Source organism: Fringilla coelebs (assembly GCF_963513975.1).
Source record: "Fringilla coelebs genome assembly, chromosome: 2".
In the NCBI taxonomy this organism is placed as follows: domain Eukaryota; kingdom Metazoa; phylum Chordata; class Aves; order Passeriformes; family Fringillidae; genus Fringilla; species Fringilla coelebs.
Window position 1 is genome coordinate 73,076,130 of NC_140029.1, and position 21,258 is coordinate 73,097,387.

Genomic DNA, 21,258 nt, shown 5'->3' on the forward strand with positions numbered 1-21,258 from the left:
TTGAAACTAAATGGCCTTTTAAGGTCCCTTCCTACCCAAGCTATTCCTTGATTCTACTCCGGCCCATTTCCCCTCAACAAGTGGAGGCAGTGCCACCCCTCTCCCGCCAGAGAGGAGTTGCTGTGACGCGGAGTGGGTTTTGTGAGGGGAAAAAGCGTCACTTCTTACTGCCTATAAACCTACGGACGGGCGCCCCGAGAGAGCCGGCGGGCGGAGGGCAGGCGGCCGCCGCCACCTCGGTCCCTGAGGGCGCGCCAGCCCTTCCCGGCCCTTCCCGCCCTGGAAGCCCCTCCCCCCGCTGGAATGCGCCGGGAGGGGAGTGGAATGACGCGGGCGCCGCGGGGTCACGTGGCGCGAATGGAATGCCAACAATGTAGCGAATGTCCCGACTGCGCCCCGCACTCAGCGCCCGGGACGGCCGAGGGGGAAGATGGAGAGCGGCCCGGGTCCCCGCGGCCGCCGCCGCTGCTGAGCCGCGCCGTGCCGACCCCCGGAGGGCGAGCGGCGGCGCCGGGCGCCCCGGGGAGGTGAGCGGAGCGCGTGTGGGGGGCGCCGGCTCCCCTTCAGCTCCGGGTGGGAGCGCTCCCCATCCCCCAAAACTGCTCTGCGCGGAAGGGAAAGTCCTGTGGGGAAGCGGGAGGTGCGGGCGAGCGGAGCTGGGTCGGTTCTCGAAGCGGGAGCGAGCGTCCCGTGTGTGAGTCCCCTCGTGGGGGCCGCCTGGGCGCCCTGCCCGCACCCTCCGACATTTTCCGGACACTCGTGTGACAGCGCAGCGCAGCTCCGGCGGAGCGGGGTGGGGGTCCGCCTGCCCGAGGCCTCTGCCCCAGCTGGCCGGAGCTGCTAATAAATGGCCGGAGTTTATTTTGGGAGCTTTCTGCCCACGAAAGGAGTGGGGGGAGAAGGGGCTCCACGGGGGTGAGAGGCGACCCGCTGGGGCAGACCCTGCGGGTTCGGTGTCGCAGGGAGCGAGGGCCCCGGGGAGCCGGCCGGGGGCATGCAGGGCCCGCGGGGTCCGTCTGGCTGCGGAAGGGGCCCCGCTGTTCCCAGTCAGCTGAAGGTCACTGCCAAAACCCAGGAGCAACTCGCCACCCTGTCCGCTGCCTCGTGAGCGATGTGCGTGTTGAAATACCCCTTTCCTCGGGAAAGGCACTCGCCCAAATGACGCAAAAATGCTCGCTTGGAGTGTCCGGGCTTTGCGGTCAGTCACTGCCGGGCTGCTGAAGGAAGGTGAGTTGTTTCCCACAGCTCTGCTTTGGGTCAGTGCTTTGTGGCTGGCCGTGGGACACAGGCACAGAGTCACTTTTGGACAGTCATGTTAGCAGGAGAGTGGAATCGTTTTAGGGAAAATCTTCACTTCCATACTGTGCCCACTTATAAAGATAAGCACCTTTGTATAATAATGAAAATCCTTTCCCCCCCATTGTAGACGTCCAATACGAACTGAACAGTCCCTGCTTCCTTGGTGTTCTAAAAAAGCCCCCAAAGCGATACTTGTAAATTAAAAGAGGGAAAGAAGTTGTAGCAGTTTCTTAAAACTTTACTCCTTCCTATACTGCAGTGATTTCAAGTTCAGCTCACTCCAGTGCCTGCACAGTTACAGGGAAGCAGCTCACCAGCTTGGGTGAGCTTTAGTTTCTTGCTTGTGTCCCAGCTCCACGGAGCCACATGCAGCCTGTTGGTGAATGAAGAAACAGGAGAGTGAATAGATAGTGCTGCTGGGAAAACAGACATCAACTTATAATTTCAGTGTGTCATTGATCAATTGTTTGGTTGCTGACAGAGCAGCTATTGGTATTTCTCAAATGAAACAAAAGAATCAGTTACTCAAAAATCGTTTAACTTGATGTAATTAAGCACCTGCTTGAAATGTCCATTATCTTTCAGGATAAAGGACAAGCTTCTAATTAGTACAGAACATGTAACATTTTGGAAAAGATCTTAGGACTGTTTAGTCGGAATGGCTAACAACTCAAAAATAATTTCTTCTGCTGGCAGGAAGGCTGTTGTTACATCCATGCTGCAGGCAGGGTGCAGATTAGAAGGATTTGAAATTATCCAAATCCAGATGTACAGTTAGAAATGCTTAGACAGAATGAGACACACTACATACCTTTTAAAGCATACAACCATATTATGGGGTTTTTTCCTAAAAAATGCAAATCACAGGAAGATATAAAAAAAGCCAGCAGCTTGTCTTTCCTTGTAAATCATCTGTAATATTTAGTGTTCAATTTTTTTTTGCTTATCTTACATATTTAATTTTTTAAAAAACCCTGCAAAATTTGAAACAGGTTTGCAGCTATCTCCAGTACTTACTGCTGTTGCTGCTCTCATCCATACTGTCTGAACGAGCAACATTTCTTTCTGGTTTAAGCAGTATTGTAAATGTAAGCTGAGGAAGTTGCCAGCTGGCTTGACCCAGCATTATTAGACGCGAGCTGACGCCAAAGGTCACAGAAGTTCTTTATGTGAAGCATGTGTGTAAGTGGGAAAGCAGTCTTTTGCTGCAAAAAGGTGAGGGGCTTGCAAGCTTTCCCAGCGCATCCCAGGCCTGAGGATTGGCACAGGGACTGAAAAGGAAGAACAACCCAGATGCCTAAACCAAGCCATATGGTGCCTGCTGCTGTCAGGAAAAGAAAGAAAATTATTGACCAATTAATTGCTCTGTATCTTCTAAGCACTAGCTAGTTATGATGTAATCCAAAGAAAGCTGCAATACCATTGTGTTTTATTTTTTACCAAGCCTGTGTATTATCTTTTGCTATATTCTTTCCAAGGAGAAAAAAACCTCTTTTTGAGATCCTGCAGTTTCTTTTGTCTTCATTTGGGACAACAAAAGCTTGATCTGTTACTGACCAGTAGCTGGTTTGTGGAAACATCAAAATCTGTATGAACAGCTTTAGCACTTCACTTAAAACAATTGGCAAATGTTGCTGTTGCTCTGTGAGTTAGCTTTGCAGGGTATTCATGGAGAGCACCGAATGGAGGAACTCAAGACCTCTAACACATTATAGGTGTTTTTTTAGTTAATGGAGCATTTAAACCCTAACAAAAAAGGTTGTTTTGGGTTAATCTCAAGCGTTTAATCTGTGCTCCTGCATTTCAGTCTGGTCAACCATCATAGAAGAGTCTGGGGTCTGACTGCACTGTTGCATTTGAGACTTTGGTAGAGGAAAGCTTGAAGTGGACTCTGTCCTGATAAGGAAGTGGTGGTGGGCTTCAGTGGTAAATGTGTCCTGATTCTGTTGGGCTTCACAGCAGTAAGCTGTTTGCTTGGCAGTGAGAAGTGATGGTAAATCAAGGAAACGGTTGGTTTTTTGGGAAGTGCTACAGCTATCACAACAAAAAGAATTTTTAGTATGACCATGGGAAAATAAAGAACACTACTTCCCTGAGAAATCCTTTTTAGTGATAAATGTCCTATGATCAAAAGTGAAGCACTTTTAAAAAAAATCCAATTGACTTCTGAGTGCCGGTGAGAAACATACAATGTGTTACCATCCTCTGTATTTGCAATTTGGAAAGAACTGAATGGAATTCTTCCCTTACCATCAAGGTGGCTGGAGCACCATTCAGGACTCACTTTGCCTGTGCAAATGGCAGCAGAAGAAGCCAACTTGCGTAACCAGCATCAATAGCAAGGTTGCATTTCTGATGAGGCTGTCTTTTAATCCTGTTCCAAACGTACCATTATTTCGTTATTGTATTGTGGTGATGCATAAGGATTTAGTTAAGGTAGGATTCTTGTTCTACCCTCTGCTGCATGGAGAGCACAAGTTTTACAGTTGCTCAGTTGTGCTGCATGGGTGTTCTCTGCTGTACGTCAGAAGAGCTGACATGCAGCAGAGAACATAAAGCTGTCTGAAAGTCTTCTTTTTCCATGTTGGGATGCTGTATGATCTGGTTCTTCATCTTCTGCTCTTACTGTGTAGCTCCATTTACCCATCTTTTCCCTTTCTTCCCTATAAGTCACAACTAATGAAATATCAATATACCCTTTCCTCTCTTCTTTTTTTGCCTCCTCTCTTCCTTGCAGTTCTGGTGAGAACCGTTACCTCCGGACTTTGCTAAGTTATTCACGTGGAAAGGCAAAATATCTTGTCTTTCTGTTGTTCACTTTGTTATTGAAATACTAGAAGTTGCTATGGTTAGAGTCATCAATATTTCCATTATAAATTTTTTTCATAAACTTCTGAAACTGTGCTCAGCTAGTGTAAAACAAACAAAATCTTAAGTGGGGGAAAAACATTTCATAAGCGTACTCTTCCCTATTTATGAAATAGGATAGGCTTGTCCAGAATTCGGTTATGCAATTGGATAGGAAACTTGCCACAATTAGGTACTGTAAAATTCCTAAATTATTTTTTTAAACCTTGGTTTTTAGGAGTTTTATTTTGAAGATTAGACTTACAAGAAAAATGAGTTATTTATTGGTTATGTTGAGAAAATGTTCTAGAATCCTGCTGAAAACAGATAAAGTGAAAATCATTAAAGGGTATCCAACTGTGACAGCTTAAGAGGTTCAACTGATTCATTTTCACTTGATTAATTGTCATGCTGTCCCTTCAGAGGCATTTACAATATCTACTTAATTGAATGTACTTTCTGTTTTTTTTTGTTTCAGTCACCATCAGTCTGCAAAATGATGATTCCACAGATTATCATTTTCCGTAGGAAATGTGAAGATTGTGAGCTGAAGTAAAACATTGGCAGAAATCTCTTGAAAATTTTGCCTTTTCTTCTCTGTGAAGGATTATGTTTATCAAGAAATTGATGCCATCAAGTGACGCTTCTTTGAAATAATTTAAAAGAAACAAAGACTAAAGCTGTATTTATGCTCAGAGAAAACTGGATCAACAATGAGGCCAAAGACTTTTCCTGCTACGACATATTCTGGAAACAGCAGACAAAGGTTGCAAGAGATTCGAGAAGGTTTAAAGCAGCCATCCAAATCTTCAGGTCAGGGTTTGCCAATTGGAGCAGGCAGTGAAACTTCTCTGGACCCTAAGATTTTAATAGGGAAGGATGCTGCAAGGCAGCAGCAGATGAGACAAACGCCCAAGTTTGGACCATATCAGAAAGCTTTGCGAGAAATCAGATATTCTCTGCTGCCCTTTGCTAATGAGTCAAGCACCACAGCAGCTGTGGAAGTCAACAGGCAGATGCTCCAGGAACTGGTGAATGCAGGTTGTGATCAGGTATGTATGAACTGGGAGGGAGGATTGACACTGCTGTCAAAACAAGTTCATAGTCTGGGCTGAAGAAAGGACTTTGATGGTGGCTGTCAAAATCATGGAAATGCACTGATTCTTCTGGCAGTCATATTTCTCTATGAGCAACAGAATAGATGGACTTACTGGAGACAGATGTGAGTAGTGTGGAGTTCATTTATGTTAAAGACAGTCATGGTCACCTCTAGGACTCTTCTATGATTAGTCTATGGTTTCCCCAGTTGATATGTGAGACTGAACAAGGTAGCTTGTCTTTTTTTTTTTTAGCTTTCTTTTCTTCTTTTTTGTTTCTTCATTTTTCCCTGCAATGCTTAGTAACAAGCCTTAGTTGTGAGTAATAGGGTGGAATTTTGTCTAGCACATCCAGCTCACGGTCAGAAAAAAATGTAAGAAATTATAGACACAATATCTGGTATTTGAAGAATCTCACTTGCTGTTGGCCAGAAGCACGAGGGCTTGGATGGATGTTCAGCTGACTGCAGTGATTCTGTCCACACCTTTTCTTTTTCGCTTTCTTTGCTTCTATTAAGAGGTAGCCCTGCTCAGATCAGAGACTTGGTGTAGAGATGCTTTTTATTTTTGTCATCCTGGGATTGATGTTAGAATATATTCTTAATTCAAAGACCTTTCAAATGGTGCAGAACACAGTCTTTTTGTGTTGAGCTGCATTCATCTTGCTTGTGCTTCCAGTGTTGGTGTCAACTTTCACCTCTGTCCAGGAGTTGCTCAAAATTTTGCTTTTTAGAGAAAAAAGCTGGTTTGGGTTCAGATTCTGAGTGTTGCAGGAACACTTTTTTCCCTGTGTGATTGAATAGAAGTTGTTGACAAGCTGAAACATTTCTATTTATAGTCCTTGATACAAATTGTAGAGATTTAAAACCAAAGTGCTTTCAGTGGCATCTCCTTGATTTCAAAACTTAGCCCCCATTCACTCATGGCAGAATGTGAGTCTCTTTACTCTCCTAGACTATATTCTGGTTCTGTATAACAAAATTAACATCAAGCATTATTATAAACAGTATAACAGTATGCATTTCCCTGGAGCCATATAAATATTAATTAGTGCTGTTTCTATGCCAAAGAGTTTATGCTACACAAGATAATCAGAGCTAGAGTAGATTGCATATCTAATAAGAAGTGCTGCAGAACAACTAAACACTTCCTAGTCCAGTGAACCAAGATGCTGTACTGAATTATTTAACTGAAGGAACTAAGGATTTTCTCTGATCTCTAGTACGCCATGAAAACAGTGTTTTTTAGAACTCTAGCCTCTAAATTTCTCTAGCTGTTTAGGATGGGAACACTCCCTGTGCATATGAGCCAAGGTTAAATGAGCACAGCTGGATTCTGGATTGGAAATGCACATTTGGTAAGTTACAGGGACAAATCGTTCACACATAGAACTTGGCTTGTTGGACTGAGATCTTGGAAAGTACTTTGAGCACACTACAGCATAGTAATGTTAAGCCAATGTATAAAGCAGAAATACCTGAACACCTGTTAAAATGTCTTGGTATTCAGAGCAGTGTAATGAAGTATGTGTGTGAATTTTTTTATATATTCAGCTATTTTGACTTCAATGTTCATACAATGGTATTGCTGATTCTAGAGCATTGAACCCAGTTCTGACTCTGATGTGGAGATTTTTGCTCCTTAAATTTTGCTTGCATTTTTGGTTGGGCTTTTTTTTGCCCCTCCTCATTGACCATGATTCTTCCATCCTCCCGTTTGTTGTTTCTCCCTAGCTGTGACTTGTTGCCTGGCAATGGCATTATTGGGCCTATTCTTTAGGTGTGTTTGGCACTCAGGTCTATGCTTAACCAGGGTCACATTTGGCTAGGGTCCAAATAGAGGTTTCAAGACTGGAGTCCTGTGAATAAAAGTGCTGAGCTTCCTAGGGTGAGTCCAGACCACATAAAGATTCACTGTCCTGGAGGGTTACAAATGATTGGAGCTTCTTGAGATGATGTGGATGGTATCTGACCTTGGAGATGGCATAGTGTAGGGTGACAGACCTGCTTACTGCCTCTAGGTTCTTCTTTTCCCCCTGGTGCCTGAGCTGTTTTGAATCAGATGCTGAACTGTTTCGTATCATGATGTGTTTTAAATCAGTGATCCCAAGCTGCCCTGTCCATGCTTGTGAATCAAAGCCTTTGAATGCCTACTACGTGGACATCTTCTGTAGTCCTGTGGGCAGCAACAGATCTCTGATTTACTAGAGAAGTGAAGGAAGCTTCAGTTTCTTTGGGGATGTTTTTATTTACTCTGAACCCAATGCTTGTGTTGGTAAATGGGCATTGCAGCCCACAACCAACCTTCCCCTTTCAAAAGCCATGAGAAGTTGTTTTGAGGTTAAGGATTTCAGTCCATGAACAGCTAATGTTCTACTTGAGCCTTCCACTAGAGCAAGCCTGCAGAATACAAAATCTTACTCCTCCTGATCCTGCTTCATGGTACACAAATCAGCTGCACTTCAGGTGCTGCAAGCATCCTGAAGTGTCTGGCAGTTTGTCATAAGCTCTATTCATGAGCATTCTAGGAGGCTGTGTTTGGAACTCCATTTTCCAGCTGGGTTTGGGCTGATGATTTTTGGTGTCGTGGATGGGGCACTGAAAAGTAACACTAACCTTGTGGGAAATGTTGTGGTGGACACCATGCAAGGGTCATGATTATTCTTCAGTCTGTTTATTAAGCCACAGGAAGGGCTTTTGGAAGGGTGAAGGGAGCTAGTGACAATTGAAAAGGTAAAGAATTTTAGAGGCCAGAATAAGGATACTTCTATTTAATACTCTTACTAGCTCCACATATCTGTAGTAGCATGGATAGATTTTAACAACAACCATTTTACATCCTACAATAGATGTTGCTTATTGGGGTTTGGAGCTCCCTGTTCTGCCTAAAGTGATTCTTAAGTTTTGAGATGAAATTGAAATTGGTTTTGTAAAATAAAAAGGAAACATAACATTTTATTACTTTCCTCTTGTTCTATAAAGTCCCACACAACCAGGTTCGTTATAAACCACTTGGTAGACTTAAAAAGTATATGCAATGCAGTGTAATTAATGGAGTAAATATCAAATTCTCATGTCTTTCAGTTGCAGTCATCATAGGTGTTATGTAGGAAAACAGATTTTTTTTTAAAATTGGTTAGGAAGTTGCCAGTATTCTTTTAAATTACCTCTTTTCTTCCAGAAAGATTTCTTTTTCAGCCATAGTGTAGTTTTTGGTTTTAGAGTGAAATCTGATACACTAAACTTAATGGGGACTTCACTGTTCACCTGAAAGAAGCTACAATTACATCTTTTCTTTGTTTTAAGAGATAAAAAACAAAATAACACAAATAATTAGTCATTGTTTTTCTGAAACAAATAGAGCAACTTGTCTGTTGTTTGCTTAAGTCATCTTTTCAACAGTAATTATTTAGTGAGTTTCAATCAAAAATAATTAGTGCAGCCTAAATAGTTTTGAAACTCACAAAGCATGACTGCAAAAGACCAGACCTTTTTCTTTGTAAAAGCTTGAAACCAAAAGCACACCTAATATGCCATTCTTTAGTAAATAAAAGTCCTTGGGCTTGAAAGCATAACTTGCAGTCACTGTAGGGGGACAAGAGTGTGGGGCATCTGTCCTGTGGGCTGGTAAACCACTGGAATCACCTGGGGCAACTGGGTGGCGTTTGGGGTGTGGTGGTAAAAGCAGCTGCTGTTGTGGACTGAATGTTTCTAATGAATAGATGCAATTGAGTGTATGATCAGTGGCATTCCAACAACCTGAATGGGCTGTACTGTACTTACTGTACTTCCTTGGAGCATAAACAGCCACTGACATTGTAATTTAGAGTGGGCTGCAGCAGTTCTAGATGAACTGTGGAATGTTACACGCTTGTCACTTTTGTGGGCTTTTTTTTCTTTCCCTCAAGCAAACTTTCCTTTGAGCAAAGGGTGCCTTTTCTGGGTGAAGATTTCTAGACATGGTTTGTTTGGGCAGCTATTTTAAAGAAAAAAATCATGTTTTAAGATTTTTTACAGGCTACATACTGCCAGTAACATGCTATCTGTTGTACAGCTATGAATATGTGAAGTGGGGAAGTTCTTATGCTTCACTTTCTCCAGAGGCTTTTATAAATATCTGGAGTAAAACATGTACCCCCAATGCCGATATCAGGATACTTTGAAGGGGAAGATCTGTCCATTGGTTACTAATTGTAGTGTCTTTCAATGAAATGGAATGTTGTCTGTGGAATGGTGTAATAATGTGTGTAAGAATATCAAATTAACTACCTTGTCATCAGTATTATGCTGAATTAATGAGATTCAGTTTGTAGAAGTGGGGTGGGGGTTTTGGTTGCCTTTTTTTTTTTTCCCTTAAATTCCTCATTCCAGGATTCTTTCAGTCTCTTCATCATGGCTTGCCTTCTTTTTATTGAACCCATTTGGCAAAGATTCTACCCTGTTTTGTGAATGCTGATTGGTTTCAGGTTTTGAGAATGGGGAATAAAGTATTTCTCTCCATTTGAACAAATATTTGCAGTTCTTTAAGTGAGGAAAATTCTGCTCTGCCAAATAGAACTTCAGCAAAAAGTCCTTTTTTTGCATTTAGCTTGTACAACTAGTATTCTGTTCTTCCTGTTCTGCATAGGTCATGCTTGTCCACCTATGATCCATGTGCCATTGAGCAGTGTGTTACTGAGCAGTAGGACTTTTCACCATGATCTTGGAGTGGTGACAGGAAGCAGATACAGTGTAGAGTTTTGTTTTGATAACAGACTTGCTGAAGCTTTGCTGTAGTAAAATATCTGTTGTGATGTATTTGTTAAGAGGACAAGTATAAAGAGACAGCTTGCCTTCAAGGTGAAGGACAGCAAAAATTGTAAGAGCAAATAAGAGAACTAATTTCATAACATTGGCCTGTCCTGTAACAAAATTTTGTGTTTGCTTGAGTAAACTTTACCTGTGTTAGGAGTTTTGCCTGCCCAGCTATTTACCAAAACCTCCAGGATGAACATCTTAGTCATCTTCTGGATGTTTTCAGTCCAGATTGTTTGGTTAATAAAAAATGACTGAGCTGTTATAAGGTTGCCTGGGTTATTCTGTGGGACATACTTTAAAGGTGAGGATCACAGAATATTTTGAATTGAAAAGAATCCACAAATATCATTAAGTCCAGCCCTCAGGTGAATAGCTCATACAGGGATCTGATCTGTGCCCCTCGTGTTGTTAGTACCATGCTCTGACCAGCTGAGCTAATATGGTGCAAGTCATTACAAGCTGTGCTGCTTGTAAAAGTATTTTGGGCTACAGGGAGGAAAAAAGGGATGTTCAAATGAGGGCACTCACTGCTGAATGTAGGAGAAAGGTTTTATTTTAGCAACTGAAGTAGATCTGATAATTCAGGGTAGCAGTCTCTTGGGTGTTCCATTTGCATCCACCATTTGAAGGTAAGTTGTTCACTCCACCTTCTCTTTACTAGGTGTATTGAGGGCTTGTTTCATAACCTTTTCCTACACTTTTTTCTTTCTAACCTCCCTTTTTGGTTTCAGTCTTTCTGAGAGATTTGCAGTGTTCTTCCATCAAAGCATGTAACGAAATGTGTTTCCCCACTAATATGCCTGAGGTTAGCAACTTAAGTCATTTCAGTTCTTCAGAAAAAAATTGAGTCATAGTTTTCCAGGGGCTCAAAGCAAGAGGTGGAGATTGCTCTTCAGCTGATCTCTTCTGACACCTTTCTCTCCTAAGCTCCTAAATCTTCCTATGTTTCTGTCACTTCTTGATGATTCTGGCTTAGTGAGCTTACTTATGACACATGACACAACTCCCACAGTGTATGTGAGAAGGTGCTCTTGGTATTGTTCTGTGTGAGCATGGCTTGGGATATGCTTGTCCTGCAGAAGGAAGAAAAGTATTTTCCCTTGAGTTTTTGTGGTGGTGGAAATATTCATTAACAGTTGTAAATGATCGTGTGTTCTTCCCATGACAAGATTTGGCAGCTGGGCAGTAATATTGCACTGAACAAGAATATTTTAAACTCTGCCCTTAATTCTTGTTAGTCTTTTTTCTTCTTTATCAAACTATAGAATGAATTGCATCTTGATAGTAGGATTGTGTTTGAAATGCCAGGACAGGAATCAGATGCTAGACTTTCAACTGTAGATAAGTGTGAATCTTGAGTTACCTTAAACTTTCCTATTCCTCATGTCAGATAAACATTCTAGAAGCTTGGGAGTTAATATAAAAATATAAAATTGTATCTTGTTATAACAGGGTACAGGATTAACTTGCGCTGGATACTTAAATTGTATTTATTAAAATTTAATCACCAGCAGAATTTTGAGCTACAGATTTTTTTTTCCTAATGAGAAAGGAAATGACTTCTTCACAGTCACTAAAAAATCTGCATAAGCGTTTACTTCAGTCTCTGAATAAAAAGCCCTTGTGACCAAAAGTGAAGATTGCCATTATTATTCTAACAGGAAGCTGATATCACAATAGTAGTAGGGTGTAACAGTTCCTTTTGCATTTTTTATGTTGTTCTCAGCCTAAATCTCTGCTGTTTCTTCAGCTTTAGTATCTGAGAGGAACCAATGTGATATTATATTTTATACTGAGACTGAAAAATAGCGTCTCTGCATTGGAAGGGGGATGTGGGGTGCTTTTTGCTTGTCTGTGGGAGTTCTTTTTTTCTTAAAGAATTTGAATGGCACTTTTATTAAACTTGGAGAGATTTCAGCAGAAGGACTTGATACAAGACTTTTGCCTGCTACTGTCTTTAGGGGTAGGTCAAGGTGTGCATTTAGAACTCAATTCAACCTAGGAATGTTTTTAGTAGTTACTAAACTAATTAAAAGCTTATGTTAAAGCTGCTAATTGAATACCAGTACAACAAAAATAAAAATTCAGTGCTACTCATGTGAGACCCAGGTATGTGCTATCATTCTGTGGAGTCATTTTTTTAAAATTGATTTTCTTTTTCCTAAAGCATGGGCAAATATTCTTAAAATAGCATACAGTTACATTTGTTTTCCTCAGTTTTTTCTTGCTGTAGCCCCATCTCAAGCAGACCACAGCTTGTTGGTGCTCCCATGGGCCCAGTATTCAAATTGTGCTCAGCAGCTGCTTGTGGTGTTGACTTGTATAGAATGTCCATGTGCCATGTGTGTTATCCATGTGTCCCCCTAATCTTCCATAAATCAGGCTCCAGTACTTGCACTCTTTGCTTCTTGGGTGCTGCCTGTCTCTGTGACTTGCAAATGCTTATATGCAGTGCTGTCTGAAGTAGATAAGGAGAGATGTGAAAGAGCCCTTCCAATCTTTTTACTTGGTGGTGCCAGCTGCTGTTTTTCTCATGTAGTGGATATGTCCATTAATTTCCCACCATTGCCTTGAATCACTCTTAAGAAACAGCTGGTTAGACCCAGGTTTTCCTTTCTTTGACCTCAGAAAGAATTCTGAATGGATTACAAGCTGCTGTGGCTATAACCAATCTAGTTATAGAGTAGATGTTCCACAATCAAGTACTACTGGAACAAATGCAATTTGCACTAGTAAAATCAAGCAGAGACAGACATATGATCATTGTTTGCTTAAAGCTACAAATGTTTGTCTTAACATGGGCTTTAAATTTACGTAGGTTATGTGTATAGCATGTGAAATACATCTAACTTCTTTCATTCCTTCTGCTTATGTTCATAATTGTGAGTGTATATTAGATCTGACATTTTTATGTTTCTTGGAGCTGAGGCTTAGAGTGGGAAATGCTGGCCCTTATTTTTAAGTTTTTCTCATTCCCTAGCTTTTTGGAAAAAAACAAACTTAAATTTAACAATGCTTCTGATTTCCAAATTAGAGGTTGAAGTTGCTGTGGCATTGTGGTCTGCGGTCTCATCCTTGCAGTAGCAGTCTCATATTGTCCAGGCTTGAGAGGGATCCCAGTTTCCCATCTCCAGGAGATGCTTTAATAAAAGCCTGGTGAAAGCCAGTCAGTCAAACTCTTGCTGTCTGCCTGCTCTACACATCTGCTGCACGTCACCCAAAATACCACTGCTGATAGAAATATTTTTGACTTAATGTTACTGGGCAACTCGTGTGGAGGTGATTCTGTCAGCTCTGATCTTGATGGGGTCTCCCAGCTATGGCTGCAGCACAGCAAAACTGGTTAGTTCCCAATGGACTTGTCCTGCCATCTGGGCAGTCACTGACAGTTCACAAGAAACTTCTGGGTTACAAATGGACACAGAAATTTGGTTTCATACAAGCAACGCATGTGTTCATATATGTGTTGGGATATAGACTGCAGTCTCTGCATGGTGCCAGCTGCTTGTGAAGAACTTAATCCTTAGGATTTGGTACTGCATTGAGGATTTCTTTTTCAGTCTAAGGAAACAATATTCTAATGTTTGAGGCTATGTTCTGCTTCCCTGCAGTGTAAGAGATGGATTTGTCCTGATGAGAAACTTGTGCTCTTCATTTTGAGTGAATCCAAGTAATTAAAAATATTTCCTTAGGGAGGTGAAGGATAAAAGGAATGAGAGAGGATATGAAAATACTTAAAAAAAATTATTTCTAGGTCAGTTAATTTTCAGAGGGCTGAAGCCGAAGAACACTGTGTACCTGTAACTTTGTGAATCAGGTAATGGCCATGGCAAGGACATGGAAATAACTCTGTCCTGTGCCGCTGCTTTGTCTTTAATTGTTATCAGTGTATGTGTGCATGTGTGAAACTTACTGTGACACACACAGTCACCTATGCACTAAGAGAAATACAAACCCAGTGGGAATTGGGAAAATGGTGGGATTTAAATGTATATTGCTTGAATGACCAAGCATTTTGCAACTGTTTTCTATACCCTTCATTATCCTCCTTTTCTATATCCTTCATTACTCTAACGTAAGGTTTGTAAATTACTCATTTAATCCAAAGCACGCAAAGATGCAGGGTCTTGCACCTCACATGCATAAAATGCTAGGAAGAAGGCTGCTGCTACTGGGTGATAATATGGTTAAGTTTCTGCCCTTTAAAGAGACTGACTTTAGAAGGAGAGCTAGCAGTGTAAAATTACTCCTGTGAAAGTCTTTATATGGCTACGTTTGGATTTTTTCCACTGTTTGAATCTGTTGGATGGGGGTTATTTCAAAACAAAGAAAATGTCAGCTGAGACTTAGAGATCGCTGTTGCTGATCTGCAGCTTCATTCCCTCCCTGTTTTTGTTTTGTTCTCCCCCTGTATCAGTTCTTATCTTCCAGCCTCTTCAAGTCTATACCTTCCTTTCTTTACCTGTTGTCCTTTTGCATTGCTTTTTCTGCTCCATTGGTTTGAATGACTAATATCCAACACCTCTTATGGGCCTGTCTCTATGTGCCTCTGAGCACCCTAAATGAGTTCATTTTTTTTAATAATTGCAAACTACTAAGGAATAACTCTTGTATAGACTTCAGTTTTTCATATTAAAAAAAAATTGGTGTAACATGTTAAAGAATTATAGATGCAACTGTAATGTGACTTTGCCAGCACACCCTGTGTGTTTTCATTTCTGCATCTTTTCTTCCATTCAGTGTCAGGGCTTCACAGGCTGTGCTTAAACCAGCCACCTGTCCCATTCATGCTTTTCTTCTAGCATTGCCACAGTTGCTGTGTTCATTCCACCATTCTACCAGATGTCAGCCGGATAAAGATGCATAAAATCCAATTCAATCAATGTAATTGAAATCTTTGAAATACTGATTTATGCGGGGTATCCCCATTTACAAAAAAAAAAAATAAAATTCTGGTTATATCAATTAAAAATATAAAAAGTTGTGGTCAAAAGACAGAGACTTTTGAATCAAGATAAATTCACTCCATATTGGGCTGGTTTTGTTCTGGCTCCAAATGAGTGCTCCAAACCATATGCATTACACCTTGGTGGAGCCTGTTTTTTTCTGGTTGTCCAGCACAGTTTGATTCTATTTCAAGTGATCCCTGTATTTTAGATGATCGATCCCCTGATTACCCATGTGATCTTGCTGCCCAGACATGGTAGCAACCTGCTGAAGCAGGGTGGAATTTTTCTTTTTCTTCCAGATGCTTCAGCAGTTGCTATGCTGGAAACTCACTTCCATCTCCTTCCTGTGATCGTTTCTTGCATTTCTTCATGCATGAGCCATCCCTCCTGTTTAGAAGATCTTTTTATTATGTTCTTTAATGCAAGCACTATGCCCATTGAGTGCTTTCTGGAAGGTGTTTTATGATGAACCTGTGAAATGTGTGGTGTTGCAGTCATGCAAATAGTGGAGAGAAGCTACTGGTGCATTGTTCAGCAGTGCAAATTGAAGATCTAGAGCCTGGGAATCTACAAGTGGGCAAAAGCCCTCAGTGTCAGCCAGGACACGTGTCAAGCCAGCTGCCCATACTACGAGAGGGCCTTACTGGGAAGTGCCAGCAAATTCGAAAGCAAACCACAAGAATTTTCATTTGTGTTGGTGTGCCTCCCCCCGCCCCTGATCTCTGTTTGCTGAGAAGTGAACCTTCAGGGCTCTTAACCACATGAAAGTAACTAGAAAAAGTATTTTTTCAGTATTACTTTGTAATGCTGCAAAATCATTTGCAACAGATTTTTCCAGGAACTTCTCTGTGATTTGTAAGTGTTAGAAACGGTTGGAGGTTGAGAACTTGCTGTTGCAGGCCCTGCTCCTCACTCAGGCAGAAATGGGAGCTCAGATTCGCTGCCAGGGAGAATCTGTTGCCCTCCGAGCCTGGAACAGCACTGCTCAGGAGAGAGAGTCTGGGACAGAGCTCTACTTTGAAGTCAGAGCTGCCTTCTCCCAGATTCCTGGGAAGGTCAGAGTGTTCTGCTATGTGTTCAGCACCTCCAGGAGCACTATTTCGAGCAAATAGCAGTGCTACATGCCTAGCAGGAATTTTTGGTTCTTTTCAAAGAATGATTTCTTGCTTTGAGCTAGAGGGTTTGTGCTCCCAAGCTCACCACTGTGTAGTGGAGTATGAACTCAGTGTTGACCCTGCCCCACACAGGCCAAACATCAACAGCTGTAGCATCAGCATAGCATCTATATCTAGCTGGAGCAGGCCAGTTATCTTAGTTTCTGCCATGCATACAACTTCCTTCTCTTCCTCTCTCCCATGAACTTAGAGAAGCAGGACCGTTGCCTAGCTTCAGACCTGAGTCAAGCTGGTGGAGCTCTCCTTGCAAAGAAACTATTGAGCCCATGAATTTGGGGAAACTCCTGCCACTAAACAGAGAGGTAGTTTGTTTTGCCACATTCACACAGTAGTTTTGTGGTTTCCCACTCTGAGAAGAGGCTCTATTTTTTCTTTTTGACTCACAGATCATGGCAGCTAATGGATAGAGGAAGTATTGCTGTTGAGGTTTAAACTCTGACAGGAGAGTGATATCCAACAATGATGATGGCCGATGGGAAGCATAACAAGGATGAAGCTCCTGCTAAAAAGCAGGAATGGGTGTGTGAGCAGAGAGGATGATATTTGACTTCTACTTGACGGGCAATGGCAGTTGGGTCTCAAAGGTGGTAGTGCTGAGCTCAACCATTAATAATAAACTGGTTGTTTTAACTGGCATATCTGGCTTGAAGTGATCATGCTCAGGTGTTGGGAAAGCCCTTCTCTTCCATTCTGCAGGGTGGAAGAAGCAGCAGCCTGAGCCTGAACTGCCCCCTGCACACCAGGGAGAGCAGTGTGGGGTTCCCACCAGAGTTCCTCCAGTGTGTGCCTGCTCCTGGCTCTAGCTGGGATCACTGCAGAGGTGCTTTCCCCACCTTCTCAGTTTACTGAATTTAAAAGCTCCAGGTTACCTTGCATTCCTCCCTCCCACTCTCTTTTCAGTTTTTTGTTTGCTTGCTGTCTAAGGTCATGCTTAACCCCTCATTCTGCCCACCTGCTCTGTTCACAGGGCTTAATTGCTTTTTGTACTTTCAGGTAACACCCTCCTCTATTTGAAATGCCTGGCTTCTGTGCTTGTTGCAATGGTTGTTCTTGTTTTTAAGAAAATAAAGGATTAGCTTTTCATGTAAAAATAGCTTTATTATTTCCATATGCAAGGAGAAATCAGGGCAGGCATGTTTCCAGGTCAGCCTGGAGATGGGGTTGGATGTGAAACCCGCTGTTCCAAAAATGGGCTAGGGCCGGCAACAGTTCTTGATCTGCTGAGCAAAGCTAACTGGCTTGGAGGGAGGCAGGATCCCTTTTTTGGGTGCACATGCATCATGCTGGTATTCTGGAGAGGAGTCAAGCACTGCCATAATGAGCATTTTGCTCTGTTAAGTGCTTGTGTTTGTTTTACAGTTTTTTCATAACCAGGTTCTTTTGTAATTGTAGGCGTGAGTTTTGCATAAAAGATTACAAAGGAAAGTTTCTTAGGGCATAGTTCTATACTGCAAGAGTATCTGAGTAGAAGACATTTGCAGGAGCAGTCTTATGTTGTTCCTATTGTTAGATTGTGCTCAGTTGGCAGCTGTACTTTGGATTTTGTTGTCCATGCGTAGCCTTCTTGCGAATCTCATTGCCATGTATTTCTAGATTTATATGAATGTGATGTGGATCTTTTTCATCTTTGTATTTTGCTAGGTCATATTTTTACTTCCTTCAGGCATATTTTAGAGATCTCTTTAAGGCTTTTAAAATTAGTCACCTTGAATTTTTCCTTTAGCTTCAGAAAAGTCACTACAGAATTAAAAAGTGCACAGAAGGGGAATTACAGGCAGTGTTAAAAATGTTCCTTCAGAACAGAAAAGCAGATTTAACATGAATTAAAAACTCAGCTCTGTTTCAGAGTTGCAAAAGCTCTTTTATTCACCAGAGAACTGTTAAAGCTAGTAATTTTTGGCATAATATCGGTCAGGGAAGCGTGACAAAGTGCAGTGGAATGCACTGAGCTGTGATCCAGCTTGTAGTGTTATATGACTTGTAGTGTATGGAGCATTGCAGGAAGTGCTGCAGGGGGATGGGAAGGAAGGCCTTTTAGTTTCATCAGCTACTGAGTAACAGTGTCCTCCTTCCTCAGACCCCCCACCTGCAACAACAGGGGGTCCGCCTTGGTGGCTTGGGTCAGAAGACAAAAAGCGAACTTTCTGCCTGCACAATCTGCTCAGAACCCATTTGTTGTCTGAGCACCGCTGTGCAGAATGCAGTGAGATAAGGAAGTTTTGTGAAAGAAGTGTGAAAGAAGAGCAGTGTGTTTGGGATTTCAGATCCACTATGCATGTGGACTGGGATCGTATCCCCAGCCCCACCATGCTAGAATATGAGGATTCTTGAGCTGAACTTCTACCCTCACTGGAATCAGCTGTAAAATTCCTAGTGATTTCATCGGGCCAGAGTTTTGCTGCCTATTTTGAGCAATAAAAGAGTCCCCCTGTTTCACCAGTACACACACATGCTAAGTCCATTTACTTAGACTTAGGGTTTGGCACAGATTTTGGCCTTAAATGAAGTATGTTCAAATCTCTTTAATATTGGCAACTTGGCTTTCAGATTACATGGATGACTGAATAACCAGTTATAATAACCAGCCAAGATATTCTTGTAAATTGTAGCATACCTGGTATTTTCCCTCTTTCCTCTCTTAATTATGCTGACAGTGTTTACAGAATTTTCCAAGCATTTATAATGACATTATAAAAAAAAAGATCGTACCTTTCCTAGCGGAACAAGATCTTTGGTTTATGACCTGCATGTTAGAAACTGGTAAAACCTCAGTATGGTATGGGTGGTATTACCAGTGTAAATGGCTAACAAGAGTTTTACTATTCACTTTGGATTTCACATTTGCATTGCAGTGATAATCAAATAAAAAGCCACCATTTCACCCTGACATTGGAGTAAAGCTGTTTGGTGCAACATCAGTGTAAAGAATGAGGTCTCTACCCAGAAGACATTACAAACTGGATTGATTTTTCTAGGGTAGAAATGTGAGAAGGCTGCAATGCAGAAAAGATGAAAGGATAATGATGTTCAGTGGTTTTATTGTTTGCATAGAGATCTCTCTCATTCTTACTGTATTCTTGTTTAACTTTCTACAAGAGGACACCTTGAGGTTGTACTAAAAAAATGGCTTAATGTTCAGGGCAGGAGTAAATGAGTAGTCAGCTGGTGGGATGGCCCAGTCCATACACTTCAGGTTAGAAAGAATGCAAAGTCCCTTGGCAGAGAGATTGCTTAGATGGGAGTATTGTAATACTCATTTGGCTTTTAGCACATAGATCGTATTTAAAATTTCAGCTGTCAGATTATTACAGTTTAGGGTACTTCTGCTCTAGTTTCCTGGCTCTAAACTTTTGCAGAGAAAAGCTGCAAGTTGAAAACCAACTATTAAAACTGATATACAAGAATCATTATAGTCACTCAAGTAATGGGCTACATATGGAACTACTATGGCCTTATTACTGTTTTCTTTTGCAAGGCAGTACTTTGGATAGTTCCAACAATCTCAGCTATTGCATGTTCTGAAACATAAATCCTACACATTTCATTTGTGGAAAAACATGCCTGAATTCAGGTTTTCACACATAGTTTTGTATGTGTGTGTGTGTATAAATATATATATATACACACATATGCACATACTTCAGAGCCTGCCTGTCATTGGCCTCTGGCTAATCTCTGAAGGTGGTGGCAGACACTGGAGAGCTCAAATAAAAGTAATTAACCATAATGACAACAATTTTAAATGCTGATGGATGCCTTGGAGAAGAGGAATAGACAGTTACAATGCCTGTTACAGGAAGCAGATGTTGGCCTTGGAAGCACTGCTTGAACACTGCTGTTCAGGAATAACTGCATCTGTGATTCTGCATCTCACAGCACTGTCCAAGGCAGTGTGCACCCAGCTGGAAGCCCAAGTAAGTGGAATTGTGGAAAGACCATTTCTCTGGAACTGTAGGAACTCCCCAAGATGACCTCTTAGTGTAGAGTGAACCTGATCATCAAAATACAGGGAACCATCTCCATGTATCATCACCATGGAGGCTTGGCTTTGTTTTGTGCTTGGCATGCTTGAAGAATACAATCACAGATCTTCCCGTGAACCTGCAGTGTGGTCTAATGCAGGGACATATTTAACAGTACTTGGCAACATGCTCGCAGATTAGCAATCAGTAGGAGGACTGTCTCCACCCAGTTCTCTTAGGGCAAGTTTAGGAGGTTGAAATTTGATTGCCTAACCAGGCATATGTCTTTACCTTTGGCAGCTTTGTTGAGCAGGTGCAGAGAAACTGAATTATTTTTACTTCATGCAGAAATCATGACATTCACCTGTGCACTACTGCACATTGTTGTGTCTTAGTTTCCGAAACTCTGCCTTACGAATTCTCCCTCCTGTGCCATGTAGTGTTGTGCTTGTTACCCCATTAAAGCATGGGCCAGTTTTTATTCTCCTGCTGAAATACTCAAAAAGAATATTGTTCATTGTGGTTTTGCTGTAGACCTCAATTTTAAGAATATGTTTCCTCAAGGAAGGAAAGTGATCACTTGTCTCTTTTTGTTTATTAATGTTTTGCACCCTTAAAGATCTTAGAAGAAACACTGCTGCCTTTAAATAGTATTTGTGCAACTGAGTATGGGCTGTAATAATGATAATGCTGATAATAAGAATTGCAGAACCGCAGAATAGTTCATGTTGGATGGGACCTCAGTGGGTCGTGTGGCTCAACTTCCTTGCTCAAGCAGGGCCATCCTAGAGCACGTGGCTGGGGATTGTGTCCAGATGGTCCTTGAATATCTCCAGTGAGGGAGGCTCCACAACTTCTCTGGGCAATCTGTTCCAGTGCTCAGTCACCCGCACAGTAAAGTAGTTCCTCCTTGTGTTCAAGTGTTTCTGCTTCTTGTCTGTTGTCCTATTGCGTGGCACAACTGAGAAGAGCCTGGATCCATCCTCTTGACACCCTCCCTTTATACATTTGTATACATTGCTGAGGTCCCCGCTGTTTCCTTTTCCCGAGGCTGAGCAGCCCAGTTCCCTCAGTCTGTACTCAGGAGAGATGCTTCACTACCATAATCATCTTGGTAACCCTCTGCTGGACCC

The 21,258-nt window shown here is 41.8% G+C and overlaps 1 protein-coding gene across 1 annotated transcript in view; it reads left to right on the forward strand.

Moving 5' to 3' along the window:
• Positions 1–403: 403 nt before the first annotated feature.
• The window catches only part of LATS2 (large tumor suppressor kinase 2), a 48,833-nt gene continuing 27,978 nt past the window's right edge, over positions 404–21,258 (forward strand). The window contains exons 1-2 of the mRNA XM_084201187.1: positions 404–527; positions 4,625–5,198. Of these exons, the coding sequence (XP_084057313.1) occupies positions 4,860–5,198 (339 nt within the window). The 5' untranslated portion in view covers positions 404–527; positions 4,625–4,859. The remainder of the gene's footprint in view (positions 528–4,624; positions 5,199–21,258) is intronic.